Here is a 22,216-nt window from a genome sequence, read left to right as displayed (position 1 = left end):
CCTGCTCCCTAATTTTTGGAGCTTATGAATATGTTTTTTTTCAGGTCTCAAAGAGCATGGTAGGTCCCTGAAACTCTAACAGGTCCTGAGCCCTATGCCTCAGCTGTCTGATGGATAGAACAGCCCTGAACAAGCCTCAGCCACGTGTAGTGGTTATATGTACATCTGCGGTAAAATCAGCCCCCATCCCCATGTATTCACAAACTTAAGCTTATGGAAGACAGTGCTTTTTGTCTTGTTGACTGATGATTTTTTACAGTGACTAGCATAGCTGTTATAAAATGAATGCTTAATAAACTTACTAAAAAAAAAACTCATAAATACAAAACCACAACTTCAACTCTATGCCATCATCCCTTTTCTAAAATCTGTTTGAAATTGTATTTTGAAAGCCTCTCAAAATGTTTGCATTCTCTTTCTTTAACAAAAAAATTGCTTTGTCTTCATTGCTTTAAAAGATGGTACAAATAAACACAATATAAAGCAAAACACAAAGTGGGGACCTCTATAAGTATTTGATTTCTTGATGTTTGTCTCATTAGCAGTTGGTTACTGATTTCCTTCTAAGCATTTATAGGAGAGTTGTACTCAGAATATTATAGATATTCCATGTCCTTAATAGAGCAATGGCTTTCTAGTACCCTGCAAATTGTTCTCAGGCCCAAAGAAATTTCCCTTGATGGTACATAGATGTTAACAGAATGCACTCTAACAACATTTTAACATCTTGTGTGATAAAACAAAAACTGCACACAGACCCAGCTGTTCCTTGTGGGGAAGGGCAGGCTCATGTTCAGGAGGAATTAGGAGAGCAAGCGGCAGTGTCTGTTCCAGGAGTTCACACGATTCCTTTCACTCCCAGCAGAAAATGTTAGCATTAAAAACTACTCCCCCATTTAGATATGCTGAAGTGGAATGTAACAGGTTTACATGAATAACAACATGCATTATTTCACATGCAAACCTTCACTGTAGATACTCATCCTTGGGTACAGTACTTGGGTTTGAAATTCAAAGGCCTAGCTTTAACTCCTCTGTGGTAATACTGCTAACTCTGGACTCTTCCACCTTAAGATAATATTGACACAACATCGATTTTCTGCACATGAGTTGTTTTGCTCACTTCTAAACCCAATAAAACCCCCAGTCTTACCTGGAGACTTCCAGAGATTTAGGTTTCATGTAGTCACTGAGAGTGTGATTTAAATCTGAGAATAACCAAAATTCTTAAGCCTGAGCATACTGTGCTCCCATCGAAAACCAAGATGAGAAAAAGAAATACAGGAAGGAATAAGGGAAAAGGGCCGGGAGAACCTGTGTTCTGTGCGGACTGGGACGGAGTTCCCCACCTCTTTCCATTGCTATCCCGCAGCACCGCTTTTCCCAGGACTCGAGACTTGGTTTCCAGCTCCTGCACCTCCTCCAGCAATGTCTTTTTGCAGGTGTGCTTGGCTCTGTGTTATGAGGAAAAGACAAAAAGAACATGGCATAGAGACTTGACACAGCTGGGAAAGACAGGCCACTCCCCTCAGGCCACAGCCAAATGCCCTTTGGTGGAGGCCGAGGCTCGGGAAGTGGTGGAGCTTTCACAGTCTCCATGCATGACCCAGGTTCCATCTCCACAGCCAGGAAGCATCCTGAGTGCTGCAGACCAGACCCGGATCATGCATGTCAAGAGTCACCCCCACCCCGCAAGGAACCGGAAGTCGGCTGAGGAGCCCAGTCACTCAAAGACTGGGTGGGGTTCACGAAGACCCAGGGTCTGCCTCTAAAGCATTTCTTGTCAGGAACTGAAAACCAAGAAGACACTTTAAACCCTCACCTTAGTGAACAGGCACTGGTTCCCTGGTCCAAGGACCCCAACTGCAGTCAGAGAGCCCAGGGGTTAGCAAGTTTCCTCCCTCCCTCTTTAGCATGAAAACAGCCACTGCCACAGCAGCCACGGGGCTTAGGATGCTAGAGTGCATGGTCTGGATGCAAAACCATCAGCTTGAAACGTGGAGTCAACATAAATCCAGAGTGCAGGTTTCCCATCTTCCTCTGGCAACAACTCACCATTGGAGTCCACACACGCAGGCCTCAGTGACATTAATACAACTTATGAAATAACCCGCAGCCTGGACAGCTCACTCTTCTTGAATGGTAGGAAGAGTTCCCTCTACCCTTTTACCGAGGACACTAAGATGAATACCTCACAATGCTCAAATAATTGGCTGATCTCAGAGTCTTTATAAAATGGAAACTAAACTAAGCTAAAAGTGAGCTACCAGTTGGAAACAATCTAGCTACTAGTTGGAAACAGTCTAGGTGAAAAGACATTTAACCAGATATAGGTTATATAAGAGAAAAAAACTGTAAAGGGAAAAGGCTCATAAATTAGTAACATACCAGACAGAAAAGCTTTGCATCAGTTTAATTTAAATATAAATACATGTGAGGATCCTGCTAGGTACCAGGACCCAAAGACAGAATGAGAACAAAAACTGAGCACCTTTGCCCAGAAATGAAAACGGTGTCATGGGAACATTCTGAAGATGTGGGCTCTTCCTGCAGAATCCTGTACCACCTCACCCACCCTCCACCTTCAAGGAAAGAAAGCCTGTTAAGATAATGTGAGCCATCTCCCGACACTCCGAGTTAATCTATAATGGAGTATTAGCACTGAGACACTGTATACGCCCCTGTCATTCTTTCCCCCAAAGTAAACAAGGGAAAGCCACACAGGCTTTAACACATAATACCTTACTTAATTCCATCAAACAGTGTCCTGAGACTCAGGATTGATAAAATACTGCAGTTCAAAGCAGAGCCTGTGGAATTTTAATTTAAACAATAAATGAGCAAATATCTAACAGTTTGCTGGAAAGGAGAGTCAAAAACGATGTTAAAATGTACCCTGTTCATTATTATGTAACATGTGGGGCCCCAAAAGTGGTCTTTTATCTCCTGGGCTTCTGGGGTTAGACTGACAACAAGGCCACCGAGTGCCTGCCCCGCCTGCCCTGAGCCACGGGCTTGCACAGGTCCTAGAACAGCCTGGCTACTCCTGAAGGATGAGCAGCATCGCTGGTTCTTCCAGGATCCCTCTCTCCACCATCACCCTCCCTCTCTCTCCCTCTCCCTTTTCCCCTGCACAGGGGTAGAACAGACCCCATTGTTATTTCCCGGGCTGGGAGGAAAGGGGGTTCCTAAGTGGGAGGCTGGAATAGGAAGGTTGGCCACTGGGAACCTACAGCTTAGGTCAGAATCCAACCCACTGTGGAAGCTGCTGGTTTTTACTCAATCACAACATGGCCTCAGAGGGCAACGGTCTGAGCATGTCAGTGCTCCCAGGCATTGTGCTTGCTCTCAGGGGATGAAACTGCGCCCATATTCAAGAGTTACTCAGCAATTTGACACTATTTCCACTAGTTTAGCCCCTGTGAGCTAGCCTGGGAACTTTGTTGCTATTGGAAAACACTGAATTGTAATGCTGGGGATGATTCAACTTCTCTTTCTGCATGTATTTAACAGCACCTGAGTAAAGGGAGGCTGGCAATTTAAAACCCTGTTCCCAAGCACCTTTCTCTAATAATGCCTGAATTAGAAAAACTGATTCTAAAATCTCCCCTGTCTAAAGGCTACATGTGAGTGGTCTAAAATTAATATTTATAGGTTATAAAGTCAGTTGTTAAGCATTAGCCACTGGCATGTCACTTAGGTCTTACCAGGAGCTGGGGTTTGGCATGTTCTGAGTCACAGCTTTGACAGAGTAAGTCCCTTATCTGTAAATGGCTTATTGCCCAGTGGTCCAGGGCTTGCTTCATCTAACCCCACATCGAGAAGCTGGATGACCACAGAAGGGACAGAGTTGGGGTGCTGGCTACTGACTCATGAGTGTGAGAGTTGTCTGTGAGTCTTCAGATATACCTAAGGGTGTCTCCAGGTTCTCAGAGACTTTTAAAAGAAATAGACTGTTTAAGGATCTTGAACTTTCCATCCTTTTTTTTTTTTTTTTTCTGAAACTCTTTCCCTGGACTCTTCTTTTGTATGCAAGAACAGCAAGTCAAAAGGAAACGTATAATTCTAAACCTGGATGGAAGTGTAAATATAACGTGCTGCAAAAGAAATTAGTTTAGTTAGAAAGTTAAAAGAAATCAAGGTCCATTTGTGTATAGAAATTGCTCATTACCTCTTCTTTCCATTTAACTGCCTATCTGGGATTATAATAAGGAAATGAAGTCATTCTGGAATCGGGGACTGTATTGTTGATGTACAGTAAAATACAGGAGATACAGCTAGATAAAAGCAAATGGGTTCCTCTGTGTTCAGTGGCCTTGAGCTTGTATTATTTTTATAAAGCAATACTAACAAATTTCACCTAGATGAAAGTGAGTATGTGGCAGCTTACCTAAGCATGCTGTCATCAGTAAACATTTTGGATGAATATAAGCGCAGGGATATTAAAATAGTTCTGGGCAATTTAAACTTCATGCATCTAACAAAATTACTCATTAGCCAGGTATCACATATAATCAATCAATTATTTTAATAAAAGGTAGCTTCGTTTTGTCCCATATGAAAATTTTGGTTAGCAGGATAATAGCGTAGGCATTTTATGGCGTGCCAAATCTGACTTAAGATAGTCTAATAATGGATCTTCATCCAGAAAGCTGACAGACTTCATGGAAAAAGTGATTGAATTACCTCATTCTGGTTCTCTTTTCTTACTCTTAACAGCTCAGGTCCTGAAATGGAAGCGAGAAACTGGGCAAAGAAATGGGGAAAATGTAGAAAGATGGAGCAACTCACTTTCTTCAGTGCTCACAGAAATACACTTGAAAAGGCAGGCCTGCCTTGATCTGGAATTTAAAAGCCTTTTTTTCTTTGAGATGGAGTCTCCACTCTGTCGCCCAGGCTGGAGTGCAATTGGCGCGATCTCGGCTCACTGCAACCTCCGCCTCCTGGGTTCAAGCCATTCTCCCACTTCAGCCTCCTGAGTAGCTGGGATTACAGGCACTCGCCATCATGCCCAACTAATTTTTGTATTTTTATAGAGACAGGGTTTCACCATGTTGGCCGGGCTGATCTTGAACTCCTGACCCCAGGTGATCCGCCCACCTCGGCCTCCCAAAGTGCCGGGATTATAGGTGTGAGCCACTGTGCCTGGTCTAAAAGCCCTTTCAAAAGAGAGTGATAACCACCAAAGTTCAGAACAAAACAAAACATCCTTAAGATGGGCCCAAGGCAAGATGAGAGGCCCGCAGCACCCCTGTGGAAGCTCTCCCGGCATCACCACATGCTGCCATCGCAGGGCAGGGTCTTCAGCTGCCCCTGTGCCCACTCTCGAATGCACACCCCTTCTGGGAACCCCAAGGTGCATAACAGATATCGTGCCTCAGTAGATACTTGACAACTCAAATCCAATGATGGGTGGTTGGGGACAAGCAGGATTAATATTTTTGTTCAGTGCATGGGAAGAAGAAGCCAACAGCGTTTTCTAAAGCTGCAGTTCAGAAAGAGAAATCTCAGTGAAGCACTGTAGCTTCTCAGAGGTAACTGATTCACAACAGGCCTTCTCTTTTTGCGAGAAGCCTCTGAATTTACTTGCCTCAAAAACAAATACTTCGGGTTTGGAGTATAATATGAGACATAATATGGGCCTCACGATCAAAGGGAAAATGCGCCAATAAACTGAAAAGTGTCTTGTTTTTGAGGAGAGGGGTGAGGGTAGTTTAGATATTAAATAGATATTACAAATTGAGCATATATGTGCTTTGGACAAATATTCCAGCTGACAGCCAATATACGCTATTTTCCCTGCTCCTCTAAATAAAACAAGACAAAAATCCATTTTAGAAAGCACCTCTGGAATTCAGCAGGGGCCTTTCTGGCTCAGCCCAGAGCTGAGATGCTGTTGGCTCCCGGGAAAAGCTGAGTTCTGGGCCCGTGGTGCCAGGTGCTGGATGGCCGAGTGCTCCTGCTGCAGAGTGACGACCCTCAGCCTTCCTTGCTTGCCCTGCAGGCACCTCCGCTGCAGAGCCCGGGTTTATGCTCTGACCCAGTTGGCAAGCTCCTTGGAAAGGAAGTGACTTTTACTCTTTCCATGTGGTGAAGCTGGGAGTAGTGTCATTTGATTTATCCTTGTTAAAATGTAAATGGTGCTAATTTTATAGTGCCAGGGGAAACCAAAAACAAGTCCTGTTTGAGGGAATAGATAATTTGCTTTGTGATGACAGGGAATGATTACTCAGAACGCACTGGAAAAGAGCCAGAAAATGGACAAAGAGGCACAGACACTTCGTAATCTATAAACATTCTCTTTCAGATGGAAGAAAGAGACTATTGCTAAAGTCTTCTGCAAATATACAGTCTCAATAGAATTGTTTTAATGACACTAATTTGAGATAGCTGAATTAAAATAAACTAATTTATAATCATGTTACTAGCTTTCAGTCACTATAAATAGAAAAGGCCAGCTGATGTGGCCTATTTATCTAAAACTGACTTATCTTTGCAAAACAAAGATTTTGAACAAATTCATTAAGGGACTAGATTGTGTCACAATTGGGCCTATTGGCTGAAAGAGCAAATAACAGAACGAATATTTTCTTTCTTTTCTTTTTCTTTTTCTTTTCTTTTCTATTTTTTTTTTTTTTTTTTGAGATGGAGTCTTGCTTTGTTGCCCAGGCTGGAGTGCAATGGCACGATCTCAGCTCACTGCAACCTCTGCCTCCCAGGTTCAAGCGATTCTCCTGCCTCAGTCTCCCAAGTAGCTGGGATTACAGGTGCCCGCCACCATGCCCAGCTAATTTTTGTATTTTTAATAGAGACGGAGTTTCTCAGTGTTGGCCAGGATGGTCTCGACTGCTTGACCTTGTGATCCACCCACCTTGGCCTCCCAAAGTGTTGGGATTACAGGTGTGAGCCACTGCGCCTGGCCAGAACTAATATGTTCTTATGGTACATCTATTAGATTAAGAAAATATTTTTTTCTGGCTGTAATCTTTTTCATTTCCAAGGATTCTGATTCTGTTATTTGCAGAGCATGGTTTTACCAAATAAAATGGAAGTAATGGTAAATCAAAGAATTTAAGAAATGAGAATTATTTAATTTTTTAACAGTTAAAAAACTTAGTGAACATGAAAAAAAAAAAAGAAAATCCATGTTATAATATTCTTTCCCCCTCTATCTAGATTTGCATGAGGTATGATCGGTTGTCAAGATAATGCCAAAATGAGGACTTTTTCAAAAGACATCCGTAACGGTCAGGCAAGAAAAATTCTCACTGAGTGTGGGAGGAACGGAGGGCTAAAAATGAAATCTGATGTCTTTTCCTGGAAGGTTTGGATTAAAGTCTCACTTCTCTGTCTCAGAGCCCCAAAATAATTGTGTTTTGCCCAAAGTAAAGCCGAGCTCGGAGTCTCAATTTTCAGAGAAGTTGGCACCTATTTGTAGGAGAAATTGGGTCGACCCAAAACAAAAATCAGTCATATTTTATTTGGAGCAGCCCCTCCTTTTGCTCATGGATAAAATTAAAATTTACATGACCTTGGAACTTAGTCGCTTCTTTTATATTGTAACAAGGTATCTTGAAAATGATATATGTTAAAACATAAAAGCAAAATTGAATATGAATGATTTCCTATTTAACCTACATGATAATGTCATCTTCGTGACTGGTTTTCTCATAGACCTGTGAACTAATCCTCTAGAAGAATTTTATTGAAAGTGTTCCTACTCTGAGTTGTTTGGAAAAATGAAGAGTACTTCATTCTTGTAATTTTAAATGACTTACCTATACATAGCTTCCCTCTAAGCATGGGAAGTGAAGCCAGGCCATATCCGTGACCACTTAGCACTGAGTTTATGATATAGAGAGAGATGAGTTTTGAGTTATACTTTCTCAATTTGATGGAATGGGTGTGTACTCAGAAACTCTGCCTTATAAGGCAACATTCCTATTGATCTTCATAGTTTCTCTCAGGGCTCCTTTGTGTCTGTATTTTTTCTTTTCTTTTTGTTTCTTTTTATTTAAAGACAGGGTCTTGCTCTGTTGGCCCAGGCTGGAGTATAGTGGCATGACCATAGCTCACTACAGCCTCAAACACCTGGGCTCGAGTGATCTTCCCACCTTGGCCTCCTAAGTAGCTGAGACTAGAGCTATCCACTGCCATGTCCAGCTGATTTTTCTATTGCTATGGTTGTCTATATTTTCACATCAAGATGAAGCACAAGTTAAACTAAAAAATTTTTTTTTCATTTCTGGCAGGTGGCAGGAGACCCATTTCTTCCGAATTCCTGTCATTCTCATACCCTGTAGCAGGACTCATGAGAAAGACAATTCCAGGAACAGATGAGCCAGACTTAGGGTCCCCGCTTCACTGTTAAACTTACGCTCTCCATGCCACATCTTCAATCAAACAGGCAGTAGGAACCAGAAATAATCCCAACCAGAAGTGTGCAGAGCTCAGGACCATAGTTGCCTGCAAGAAATAGAAGTGACACTTGCTTGAATACTTTCTCTTTCAAAAACAGAGCAACATAATGTAATCAAGGATAATATTTCACAACACAAAAACAACAGACCGCACTAAATGCAATGAGAGGTAACCCATGCACTGGCAGGACCATCAGGGGGACGGATGGGGCTTGCTCCTCTCTGCAGCCTTCTCTCTTCTCACTTTCATTCTTCTAGTTTGACGTGTGTCCTTGCCTCTCTTTTATAAAGTGCTTCAAGCCCCTTCCGAACAGGATGTTGTCTTAAATCCTTCCTAAAGAGAGCTGTTGGAGTCACCAACACTGCTTCACTGAGGAGTAAACGTTGCCTCACTAGGCTCCTCCATTCACTCATCATCAGCTCCTTTTCTCTCAATGCCCGTTCATTCACGGAGCCAGGACCCATGTCATCGCTACTTGGTACAAGGCATGGTGGTTCTCCCCACCCAGGAAAGGAAGATGAATAGGTTATAGTCCTTGCCTTCAGGGGATTAAATACCCTCTGGTGCAATCTACATTACACAGTGGAATATGGTATATATCACGAATATATCCGATGGGGTTTCTGGGAAGACTTCTTAAAGATGACAGAGTATGAGATGCGCCTGGAAACATGAACAGGATTTCAGTAGCTAGAGATGGGTAGAAGGACAGAGATTCCAAGTGGAAGGATGAAGGACAGGGGAGAGCAGCAAGGAGTGCAGCTTTCAAGACTTCCTTGTTCCTGGCATGCTGGTCAGGGATAGCTTGGGAGGGAACAGGTAGAGAGGGTTTTGGGGATCAGAGCTGCAGGGCCAAGTTAGATGTTAGGTGAGTTGAAAAGAGAACTTAGGGCAAAAGCAGAGGGAGGGAGGAGTTTACTCTGAACAGAGATGGGGGCCTGAGTAGGGCAGATGCCTTCAATTTTGGTTTTGAATGAGCAAAATCCTGGAGCCTGGAGCTGGCTAGGAATTGGGAGGCTGGCCTACAAGGGTGGCCCACCTGAGAAAGGGACTCAAGTTAGTGTGACAAACCCTTCGTGTTCACCGGATTTCTTTTCTGGAGGCCTCAAACATTTGGTCCTACTGGAATAGAAGTTTCGCTAGAGCTCACTGCAAAGGAGAGTGAGACTTACAGAGGGAGGGAGAGCAGAGGACCTGAGGCACAATTAACCACCTGTGGGACTCCCACAGGGACTGGGAGGGTCTAAGAATCCTGGAGGCCTGGAGTAGCTCCCTTTATACAGTAAAATGAGGGCAGGATTCACCTGACTCAAGCCTGGCATCCAAGAGTCAACCCACTCTTCGGTTTCCATCCTCTGCTCCAGCTGGACGGCCAAATGCGCTGCAGCCCTGCCGCTCCCTCTGCCGTGCAGGGCTTCCCTGCCCAGCGTCTATACTCACAGCATCCCCACCCGCTTACCCTGATCCCAAGCACCCAGCTTCCCCATCTAGCCAAAGCCATGCCTAACCACAGCCCTCCTGCCTCTGGGCCCCTTCCCATAGCCCTGTTGGTGGTGCTTGGCATTTTATGACAAACCAAAAAGCAGTGAGGTTTACAGGAAAAGAGTCGAAATCCAACCCTGGAATGGGAGGACTTGCTTTGCTTTTCAAACAACCAAGAGTACCAGCTTTTGACAGAAAAGTTTACAACCCTTAAAAATGTGTGAGTACATTTTGCCCCATCAATTACATCTCTCAGAATTCATCCTAAGGAAGGAAGAAAACATGCAAAGAAGCAAGTACAATGATATTCACAAGAGTGCTATTCTATCAAAGACACCAGAAGTAGATGTCCCAGGACAAGATCTATTAAATGTACCATGGCACTTACATACAACGGATTTCCATGCAAGCAATTAAAGTAATGTAGAATTATATTTGTTGACAGAGATGTCGTATTCTACTGCCACTGAGAAACATGGGTTCTGTAATATCTCATAGAGGACCTATCATGGCGGTTGTGGGAAAGGAAGCACCACTGGCCCAAGCTTCAAAATTAAACTTGAAGGTGTCCCCCCTAGATGAGGTATGCCCACACGTACACATCTTTATTACACATTTGTCAATACATATCAATAGATACCATCATTTTTGTAGTCTCGTTTTGGTATTTCCTTACCTTTACAAAAACATTCCAGGACTTCAAAAACAGTGGGGTGTCCCAGGCCCCGATGGACTTGAGAGTGCCTCCTTCAAGTGTGGGCATGCTTACATGCTCAGGAACAATGCATGGAACGGTATATGGAAACCAGGATCTGGGTGGCCCAACTGGTGATTTGTATTGTCATATCTCTTTGTGTATCTCCATTTCCTGTTTCTTCTACAGAACACATGTATTTTGGCAAAACTCAACTCTCTCTCCCCAACCAAGAAAACCACAAGAAAGGGATTGGATTAGCCTGCTCCTTCCAGCTCCTGTTGTCCTGCCTGCAGGGTAAACAGGGTCTCCAGAGGGGACCTTGGGTTTTGCTCATGCTACAGATGCCTGAGGTGGTGCTCGGCCCCTGGAAGATGGACTTGTTCAAGCTGTACTTGTGGGGATACATGCAGGATCATTCACTATGTGTATTTATTTAAGAACACAGTGACTTTACATAATGTATCATTTAAAATAGATTGTAACTCAAATGTACCCTGTAAATATGTAAAATATTATGTATCAATAAGAAACAGATTATGAAACTCAGAACTTTAGTTGCTGAGGGAAAAAAGGAAAATGAACTTTGAATTCTCTTGTTGAAAATATGAAGCCTGTCCTAAACTAATAAAGGTTATATGAAGACTTGAAACTATTGTTCTGTTGCTGGTCTTCAAAACTAGGAGCTGTGAATGTGACACACATAACTAATTTTAAAGGTGTATCTCAGAAAGGTTCCTACCATCCTAATTTTCACAGATGGACTGAGACCCAGAGCCTGAAATCCTTCTAAGGTGATCTACTGACCACTTACATGCCATATGCCTAGGAACTCACTGCAGTAAATTACAGGAAAGTGAGCGTCAGGTGGGTAGAATTATTGATTCATTAGGACACAAGCTGGTGAGAGCCAGACACAGGATTGGAGGTTTGTCTGACTGTAAAGCCAATGAGCTGTGCAGCACTGCCCTGGGTCAGACTAGGCGCATTAACAAGGGACACCCATGCACCTGCGGATCAGGATTTGTGAATGCATTAGCTTCAGCCATGCCACTAATCATATGCACCCCAGTGCCCCAGGACCAGCTGTCCACGAATGTAGTGACAAACTAGAAAAGGTTACTTTTTTTTTTTAATTATACCTTAAGTTCTGGGATACATGTGCAGAACATATGCAGGTTTGTTATATAGGTATACACGTGCCATGGTGGTTTGCTGCACCCATCAACCCATCACCTACATTAGGTATTTCTCCTAATGCTGTCCCTCCCCTAGCCCCCCACCCCACAACAGGTCCTGGTGTGTGATGTTCCCCTCCCTGTGTCCATGTGTTCTCATTGTTCAACTCTCACTCATGAGTGAGAACATGCGGTGTTTGGTTTTCTATTCCTGTGTTAGTTTGCTAACTAACCATCATTCCTGAGAATGATGGTTTCCAGCTTCAACCATGTCCCTGCAAAGGACATGAACTCATCCTTTTTTATGGCTGCATAGTATTCCATGGTTTATATGTGCCACATTTTCTTTATCCAGTCTATCATTGATGGGCATTTGGGTTGGTTACAAGTCTTTGCTATTGTGAATAGTGCTGCAATAAACAAGCGTGCACATGTGTCTTTATAGTAGAATGATTTATAATCCTTTGGGTATATACCCAGGAATGGGATTGCTGGGTCATATGGTATTTCTGGTTCTAGATCCTTGAGGAATCACCACACTGTCTTTCACAATGGCTGAACTCATTTACACTCCCACCAACAGTGTAAAAGCGTTCCTATTTCTCCACATCCTCTCCAGCATCTTTTGTTTCCTGAGTTTTTAATAATCACAATTCTAACTGGCGTCAAATGGTATCTCATGGTGGTTTTGACTTGCATTTCTCTAATGACCAGTGATGATGAGAAACTTTGTTTCATATGTTTGTTGGCCACATAAATGTCTTCTTTTGAGAAATGTTTGTTCATATCCTTCAGCCACTTTTCGATGGGGTTGTTTTTTCCTTGTAAATTTGTTTAAGTTCCTTGTAGATACTGGATATTGGTCCTTTGTCAGATGGATAGATTGCAAAAATTTTCTCCCATTCTGTAGGTCGCCTGTTTACTCTGATGACAGTTTCTTTTGCTGGTGCTCTTTAGTTTAATTAGATCCATTTGTCAATTTTGGCTTTTGTTGCCATTCCTTTTGGTGTTTTAGTCATAAAGTCTTTACCCATGTCTATGCTTGAATGGCATTGCCTAGGTTTTCTTCTAGGGTTTTTATGATTTTAGGTCTTATGTTTAAGTCTTTAATCCATCTTAAGTTAATTTTTTGTATAAGGTGTGAGGAAGGGGTCCAGTTTCAGTTTTCTGCATATGGCTAGCCAGTTTTCCCAACACCATTTATTAAATAGGGAATCCTTTCCACATTACCTGCTTTTGTCAGGTTTGTCAAAGACCAGACAGTTGTAGATGTGTGGCATTATTTGTGAGGCCTCTGTTCTGTTCCATCAGTCTATACATCTGTTTTGGTACCAGTACCATGCTGTTTTGGTTACTGTAGCCTTGTAGAATAGTTTGAAGTCAGCTAGTGTGATGCCTCCAGCTTTGTTCTTTTTGCTTAGGATTGTCTTGGCTATATGGGCTCTTTTTTGATTCCATATGAAATTTAAAGTAGTTTTTTCTAATTCTGTGAAGAAAGTCAATGGTAGCTTGATGGAGATAGCATTGAATCTATAAATTACTTTGGGCAGTATGGCCATTTTCACGATATTGATTCTTCCTATCCATGAGCATGGAATGTTTTTCCATTTGTTTGTGTCCTCTCTTTTTTCCTTGAGCAGTGGTTTGTAGTTCTTCTTGAAGAGGTCCTTCACGTCCCTTGTAAGTTGTATTCCTAGGTATTTTATTCTCTTTGTAGCAATTGTGAATGGAAGTTCGCTTATGATTTGGCTCTCTGTTTGTCTGTTATTGGTGTATAGGAATGCTTGTGATTTTTGCACATTGATTTTGTATCCTGAGACTTTGCTGAAGTTGCTTATCAGCTTAAGGAGATTTTGGGCTGAGATGATGGGGTTTTCTGAATATACAACCATGTCATGTGCAAACAGAGATGATTTGACTTCTCTTCCTATTTGAATACCCTTTATTTCTTTCTCTTGCCTGATTGCCCTGGCCAGAACTTCCAATACTATGTCGAATAGGAGTGGTGAGAGAGGGCATCCTTGTCTTGTGCCGGTTTTCAAAGGGAATGCTTCCAGCTTTTGCCCATTCAGTATGATATTGGCTGTGGGATTGTCATAAATAGCCCTTATTGAGATACGTTCCATCAATACCTAGTTTATTGAGAGTTTTTAGCAAGAAGGGGTGTTGAATTTTATTGAAGGCCCTTTCTGCATCTAGTGAGATAATCATGTAGTTTTTGTCATTGGTTCTAGTTATGTGATGGATTATATTCATTGATTTGCGTATGTTGAACCAGCCTTGCATCCAGGGATGAAGCTGACTTGATGGTAATAGATAAGTTTTTTGATGTGCTGCTGGATTCGGTTTGCCAGTATTTTACTGAGGATTTTCGCACTGATGTTCATCAGGGGTATTGGCCTGAAATTTTTTGTTTTGTTGTGTCTCTGCCAGGTTTTGGTATCAGGATGATGCTGGCCTCATAAAATGATTTAGGGAGGTGTCCCTCTTTTTCTATTGTTTGGAATAGTTCCAGAAGGAATGGTACCAGCTCCTCTGTGTACCTCTGGTGGAATTCGGCTGTGAATCCGTCTGGTCCTGGGCTTTTTTTTGGCTGGTAGGCTATTAACTATTGCCTCAATTTCAGAACTTGTTATTGGCCTATTCAGGATTTGACTTCTTCCTGGTTTAGTCTTGGGAGGGTGTATGTGTCCAGGAATTTATCCATTTCTTCTAGATTTTCTAGTTTATTTGCATAGAGGTGTTTATAGTATTCTCTGATGGTAGTTTGTATTTCTGTGGGATCAGTGGTGATATCCCCTTGATCATTTTTCATTGTGTCTATTTGATTCTTCTCTCTTTTCTTCTTTAATAGTCTGGCTAGCAGTCTATTTATTTTGTTAATCTTTTCAAAAAACCAGCTCCTGGATTAATTGATTTTTTGAAGGGTTTTTCATGTCTCTATTTCCTTCAGTTCTGCTCTGATCTTACTTATTTTTTCTCTTCTCCTAGTATTTGAATTTGTTTGCTCTTGCTTCTCTAGATCTTTTAATATAATCTTTTATTGTGATGTTTGGGTGTCGATTTTGGATCTTTCCTGCTTTATGTTGTTCTCCAAACTGGTTATTCCAGTTAGAAATTCCTCTAACCTTTTTTCAAGGTTCTTAGCTTCCTTGCATTGGGTTAGAACATGCTCCTTTAGCTCGGAAGAGTTTGTTATTAACCACCTTCTGAAACCTACTTCTGTCCATTCGTCAAACTCATTCTCTATCCAATTTTGTTCCCTTGCTGGTGAGGAATTGTGATCCTTTGGAGGAGAAGAGGCGTTCTGGTTTTTGGAATTTTCAGCCTTTTTGTGCTGTTTTTTCCTCATCTTTGTGGATTTATCTACCTTTGGTCTTTGATGTTGGTGACTTTCAGATGGGGTTTTTGAGTGGACATCCTTTTTGTTGATGTTGATGAAATTCCTTTCTGTTTGTTAGTTTTCCTACTAACAGTCAGGTCTCTCTGCTGCAGGTCTGCTGGAGTTTGCTGGAGGTGTTTGTCTGGGTATCAACAGCAGGGGCTGCAAAACAGCAAGAATTGCTGGCTGTTCCTTCCTCCGGAAGCTTCATCCCAGAGGGGCACCCGCCAGATGCCAGTCAGAGCTCTCTTGTATGAGGTGCCTGTCAACCCCTGTTGAGAGATGGTATCTCCCAGTCAGGAGGCATAGGGGTTAGGAATCCACTTGAGGAGGCAGTCTGTCCCTTAGCAGAGCTCTAGTGCTCTGCTGGGAGGTCCGCTGCTCTGTTCAGAGCCGGCAGGCAGGAACGTTTAAGTCTGCTGAAGCTGTGCTCACAGCTGCCCCTTCCCCCAGGTGCTCTGTCCCAGGGAGATGGGAGTTTTATCTATAAGACCCTGACTGGGGCTGCTGCCTTTCTTTCAGAGATGCCCTGCCCAGAGAGGGGGAATCTAGAGAGGCAGTCTGGCTACTGTGGCTTTGCAGAGCTGCAGTGGGCTCCACCCAGTTCAAACTTCCTGGTGGCTTTGTTTACACTGTGAGGGGAAAACCACCTACTCAAGCCTTAGTAATGGTGGACGCACCTCCCCTAAGCAAGCTCGAGTGTCCCAGGTCAACTTCAGACAGCTGTGCTGGCAGCGAGAATTTCAAGCCAGTGGATCTTAGCTTGTTGGGCTCCGTGGGGGTGGGATCCACTGAGCTAGACTACTTGGCTCCCTGGCTTCAGCCCCCTTTCCAGAGAAGTGAACGGTTCTGTCTTGCTGGCATTCCAGGTGCCACTGGGGTATGAAAAAAAAAACTCCTGCAGCTAGCTCAGTGTCTGCCGAAACAGCCATGCAGTTTTGTGCTTGAAACCCAGGGCCCTGGTGATGTAGGCACCAGAGGGAATCTCCTGGTCTGCGGTTTGCGAAGACCATGGGAAAAGCATAGTATCTGGGATGGAATGCATGGTTCCTTACAGCACAGTCCCTCACGGCTTCCCTTGGCTAGGGGAGGGAGTTCCTCAATCCCCTGCGCTTCCCAGGTGAGGCAACGCCCCACCCTGCTTCGGCTTGCCCTCCATGGGCTGCACCCACTATCCAACCAGTCCCAGTGAGATGAACCAGGTTCCTCAGCTGGAAATGCAGAAATCACTCGCTGTCTGCCTTGATCTCCCTGGGAGCTACAGACTGGAGCTGTTCCTATTTGGCCCTCTTGCCTATTTCCCTTGTTTTTTTTTTTTTAAAGGCTGGAGTAACCAGGGCTACATAAGGTCAGCTTGTGTTCCCCAATGTGGCGTGGATTTGAAAAGATGTAATAAAGGTGGAGCAGCAACAGTTCACCTGTGAGGAGAAGGAAGCTCAAATTTCTTTGTGCATCACTCTGTGCCAGAACTTCCCATAAAGCATCTTATTTAATCCCCCCGTCCCCATTTTACAGAAGAAAATTTAAGCCTGCCCCTTCCCCACAGCACCTGCAGCCAGACAGTTGAGTCCTCAAGATGCTGGTTGGCCCAGAAACACCAGTGCCAACTTCAAATTGTAAGTAAAAGAAAATGAGGAGCACTTGTAAAGTTACAAGACAAAAAGAAACACAGGAGGGGACAATTTTTCCAATCCATCCCCACCCAGCATCAACAACACAACAACAAAATAAAACAAAACCTGTCAGGACAATCAGATTTGGAAGAATCCTTGCAGTTGCCATTGCCACCTTCTCTTCTCAGCCCTCCTTGCCCCCCAATGTTGCCTCCTAAAATTTCGTTCCATTCAAACGTTAAGGGAGCTTCTTTGTATTGTTTTTGAGGTTTGGCTTTCTGAAAACCTTGGTTTTCATGAGTGTGCATGTCAAAAGGTAAATCTCCTTCTCTTTTTACTATGAACCTTTTTAGGAAGGATGGCAATGTACATTCCAAACCTATTTGCTCAGGGTGGCTGTGTGGCGCTGACACAATAAAGAGCTGTGCTCCCCTCTAAAGGCTTGGCTGAGATGCAGGTGTGCTGAGCTCACCCATCATCTGCTGGGAAGGCAAATATCAGTGCAGGATGAATGAAATTGGCCCTAACTCTGCAATGCAACAGAAAAGAAAACTGGCTAGGCGTGGTGGCTCATGCGTGTCATTCCAGCGCTTTGGGATGCTGAGGTGAAGGACGGTTTGAGGTCAGGAGTTTGAGATCAGCCAGGACAACATCGTGAGACCCTGTTTCTACAAAAAATAAAAATAGCTGGGTGTGGTAGTGGCTTGTAGTCCCAGAAATTTGGGAGGCTAAGGTGGGGCGATCGCTTGGGCTCAAGAGTTCAAGGTTGAAGTGAGCTATGATTGTGCCACTGCACTCCAGTTTAGGTGACAGAGTGACCCTATCTGGGAGCAAAAAAAAAAAATAAAAAAATACCATGGCCAGATGAAGTGCTTAGTGAGCCCACGCTAATTTGCCACAGGAGGGAGGAAGCAAATTCCAGGCTGAAATCTAGTTCTTCATTTCCCGAAATCATTCATGCCCACTCTCTCCCTGTATGAAATGCCTAGAGCTTGGTGTCAATTTTAAGCTTAATTTCACAGCAAACAGGAAGGTATCTCAGTTCAATATATTGGGACATCCTCTGAAGATGATTCTACTAGCACTCATTTCAGAAGCCCTGTGTGAATGCAAAGGAATTGTTAAACAATGAAGCGATCCCACAGCACCTGCATCCCTACTATAACTTAAAAACCACCCACACATCTGATCCCTATGTTTAAATAACAAGCCACTGGTATGTCTAGGACACCTGCACAAAGGAGATGTAAACCTACAGCTTCTAGCACAAAAATCTGCCAACTTAACTTCCCTGTCACCTGCAACTGATGGCGGGTGAGATTGAGCAACCACCTAAAAATATCATTCCTACAAATTTAGTGTCGTTAAAAACAAAAATAACAAACACACTTACTTTGACAGTGGGCGGTATCAGTGTTTTTTGTCACCAAGGCACAAGGGAGTTTTATCAATGAACCTTGCTATTTTGAAACCACAAAAATTAGTGGTGGTTCATTAACATAATAACATGGTAAGGGGTTCTCAAAAGCACCCCCAGTATGCTCTTAACAAGCATATACACCCCCCAGGAAGATGAGGCAATGCTTCCTGGGGGTTATAATTTAAATATGCTAAAATGCACAGATCTCCAGCAATTAACACAACTGTCTACACCTGTCTATCTACCATGCAAAACAAAATATAGAACATTTCCATTATCCCAGAAAGTCCTCCCGTGCCTTTTTCATTCAATCTCCACCCTCAATAGGCAGTTCCTGCCCTGCCTGCTATCACTATAGCTAAGTTTTGCCTGTTCTCAAACTTCATATGAATGAAATGACAGAGTACATTTCTGTTGAATCTGGCTTCTTTCACTCAACATGATGTCTCTGAGATGGATCCATGCTCTTGCACATATCTGTAATTCATTCTTTTTAGTTTTGGAATCGTATTCCATTGCACGAATAGATCACAATTTGTTTATCCGGTCTCTTGCTGATCGATGTTTGGGTTATTTCCAGTTTGGGCCTATTATTAAGAATAAGGCTGCTATTTACAAGCTTCTACAAGTCTTTTTGTGTGTGTGGACATATGTTTCCAGTACTTTTGGGTCAACACCTGGGAGTGGGGTTGCTCTATCATACAGGAAGAGTGTGATTAGCTTTATTAGACACAGCCAAAGAGATCTCCAAAGTGGCTGTCTGAATAAAGCAAGTGCAGGTGCATTCCGGTTGCTCCACATCCTCAGCAGCACTTGGTATGGTGTCTGTTTCCACTCCAGTGGCTCATGGGGGAAAGGGAGTGTGCATGAGGTGGGACAACTCTGGCAAACCTTCCCACCACCCTGTGAGCTATTCAGGACCGAAGCAACTGCTCTCCACTGATTTGGAGTGGCCCAAGGTTACAAGCTCTAGAGAGGAGGCTGGTCTGGAGGCAGCGAGTTACCTCCACTGTTTATTCACAGTCAGGTACAGATCCAACTGCCCCTTCTTCTCTTTCCCCACTTCTCACTACTGCCCTTGCCCTTGACTAGTTAAACAAAATAAAAAATAAATAAATAAAGCTCCAGAAAGGAAACCCTGAAGCAAACAAGAACTCTAGACTCCCTCTCCATTCAGGACATAGAGAATGGGGTGTGTTTGGTTTGAATTGGTGGTAACATTTAAACTCTTGTTCATTGTTAAATAAACAGGCAGGCAGTGAGAAGAAGACATTTCCCAATTTTCCCAAACAGGGTGTGAGGAGGGGGAGTGCTGTTACTGTTCTTTGCCTACTTAATTTGAGAGAAAGGTGAGGCCCTTGACTCCCTCAAATTATTAGCTGATTTTTCTTTTTCAGGTAGTGATCATTTTAATTTCCTATTTTTCTCCTTAGGACCAAATTTTAGAGACCAAAATGTTGGTTTAACCAAATAGCTACTTTACATCACCAAGAACGACCCCTGTCCTACTCTGCTGTATCTTCCTGAAGCTGTTATCTGGATGTAAAGACAGGTGGTTCCTAGGCCATTCTCCACAGGGCGTGATGTGGGAAACCAGGCAGAAAGACAGTATATCGCCCCTGAGATACGCGACTTTTATTTCCAAGGTAAAAATGGGACAGGTTTAAAACGAGTACTGTGTGGTTTAAAAATAAGCAGTCTGGGCTGGGAGTGGTGGCTCACACCTGTAATCCCTGCACTTTGGGAGGCAGAGGCAGGTGGATCACCTGAGGTCAAGAGTTCGAGATCAGCCTGGCCAACATGGTGAAACCCTGTCCCTACCAAAAGTACAAAAATTAGCCAGGCGTGGTGGTGTGTGCCTATAGTCTCAGCTATCTGGGGGGCTGAGGTAGGAGAATTGCTTGATTCTGGGAGGCGGAGGCGGCAATGAACTATGATCTTGCCACTGCACTCCAGCCTGGGTGACAGAGCGAGACCCTGTCTCAGAAAAAAAAGGCAGTCTGTACTCTTTTAAGAACAACATAAATAAAGCAACGTTCACTGAAGACACACGTGCAGTCTCTATCTTCCGTGTCTCAGGGGCAATTGTCCAGCTGGAGCCACGGGAAGGGCTGCAGAGGCACCTGGATGCCCAGCCTCAATCCTTGCTGGGGCTCTTCTCTGGCAGAGGTGAGAGTGCAGCTTCCAGGGATTATGCTGGAGTCCTGTGTGTCTCTGGCATATTGTTTATATTGTGTGCTTATAGGCAATTTTAACAATCACTATTTCTAGATTGCAATCTTCCTGTGGTTACATAGAAAGCCAAGAGAGGCACTGTGCTGACATAGCAAAGGTATGCCCGTCCAGAAGAGAAAAATTGGATGCCTGACGATTGCCAAACCCCTGATAATTCAGACTATTAGGGTCAATGTCAAAGCGCAGTATTTAGGACAGATACTGATAAAGATAGGGTGGACGGCCACCTCACCTTGTCACCATCTGAATGAGGAGCCCTGAGATGGGTCCCCTCCCACCTGCAATGGCCCGCTGGCATCTGCAGGTGGAAGGTGCAGGGATGCAGAGACTAAAGCTGTTCTCCTGCCCCTGCAGAGCCCAGCCTTGGAACAGACGGACACCATTTCATTTCATTCACTCACTGCTGGCTGCACTACCTGAACACACGCCCTCTGACACCATCTGTGAGTTACTCATGCTTCCCACAGCAGAGGGAGAAGGTACTTTGCTCACCCCTCCTCCCACAGAGGGGGATGAAGTCAGGAGCCTGGTGGAGGCACTGCTGAGGAAGGGCCTCTGAAAGGACCAAAGACAGTGACCAGCAAGTGTTTCTTGCAAGGCCAAGGAGCTGAAGCTTCCAGGAGGGGCTGCACAGTCTTGAAAAGCATCATCTGCATCCCCTTGGGCTGCCATAACAAAACACCACAGACCGGGTGACTTAAACCACAGCTATGTATCTGCTTGCAGTCCTGGAGGTTGGAAGTCTGTGATCAGGGAGCCAGCATCGTTGGGTTCTGGCAAGCACCTCGTCCTGGCTTGCAGAGACCTCCCATCTCACTATGTGCTCCTTTTTGTGTATGAATAGAGAGTGTGATCAAGCTCTCTGCTGTCCCTTAGAAGGGCACTAATCCCAACACAAGAGCTCCACCCTCCTGACCACAGCTAACCCTAGTTATCTGCTCAAGGCCCCATGATGCAGCCATCACATTGGAGGTTAGGGCTGCAACTCTGGGATTTGAAGCAAGACACATTCAGTCCATAGCAAGCACGAGCAGGCTGCCGGGGCTCCAATCCCAGCTCTGCCATTGACTCGTTACTTAACTACTGTGGCTCAGTTTTGTCCTCTGTGAAATGAGGAAAATGTACCTTGTAGGGCTACTGTGAGGCTTAAGTGAATTACTAAGTGTAAAGTACTATAAAAGGTGCTTGGCACATGGTAAATGCCATACATGTTACCTATAACTAATGATTTTTTACACTATTAATTATAACCACAATTCTTATTCAGACATCTTAGATGTGGCCAGCGATGATGTGTGATGATTCCTGAATGAGTTTTGAGGGGGAACTGGGTCCCAGGGAGTACGATCTGCTCCTGCTGTCAGGAGAAGGGCTACCCCACCACTCCTCTCAGAGAGGTGGAAGGGTTGAGCTGTGCTATAGAAGTCCCAGACTATACTGGGAATAGGTTGCTGATTGGTGACAGACAGTAAGTGTTAATAGTGACGCTGGTGCCAAGAGAAAGCTAAGTCTCTTTTTTATACTCCAATACAAACATCAGCCTCTGGTGCCCAATGCCCATTGGGTGTCTTCTATTTTAATTAATAGGTGCGGGTGAACATCCCCTCATCAGGCAGTGGCAAGCATGATGTTCTCTTATCTGCTCTTATCTCCAGAGAACACCACTGAAGACGCACTCAGATGTCGCTCTTTGATGATGAAGGATGTTCACCAATAATTCTGTGCCCAAACAGATGAGAAAAGAGGGGATGATTGCGCAGGAAAAGTGTTGTCTACGTAGCTGCACATCAA

General features: G+C 43.8%; 1 protein-coding gene across 5 annotated transcripts in view; it reads right to left on the bottom strand.

Moving 5' to 3' along the window:
• Nucleotides 1-22,216, bottom strand: part of ATP8A2 (ATPase phospholipid transporting 8A2) — a 652,717-nt gene that overhangs the window by 54,934 nt on the left and 575,567 nt on the right. For all 5 annotated transcript variants that reach the window (XM_031001328.3, XM_055359710.2, XM_055359711.2 and 2 more), the window contains 2 exons: nucleotides 8,378-8,466; nucleotides 1,350-1,454 (listed from right to left, as the gene is read on the bottom strand). In XM_031001328.3, the coding sequence (XP_030857188.2) occupies nucleotides 1,350-1,454; nucleotides 8,378-8,466 (194 nt within the window). The remainder of the gene's footprint in view (nucleotides 1-1,349; nucleotides 1,455-8,377; nucleotides 8,467-22,216) is intronic.

This window comes from Gorilla gorilla, chromosome 14, assembly GCF_029281585.2.
Source record: "Gorilla gorilla gorilla isolate KB3781 chromosome 14, NHGRI_mGorGor1-v2.1_pri, whole genome shotgun sequence".
NCBI lineage: Eukaryota > Metazoa > Chordata > Mammalia > Primates > Hominidae > Gorilla > Gorilla gorilla.
This window is presented reverse-complemented; position numbering and strand designations above follow the sequence as displayed.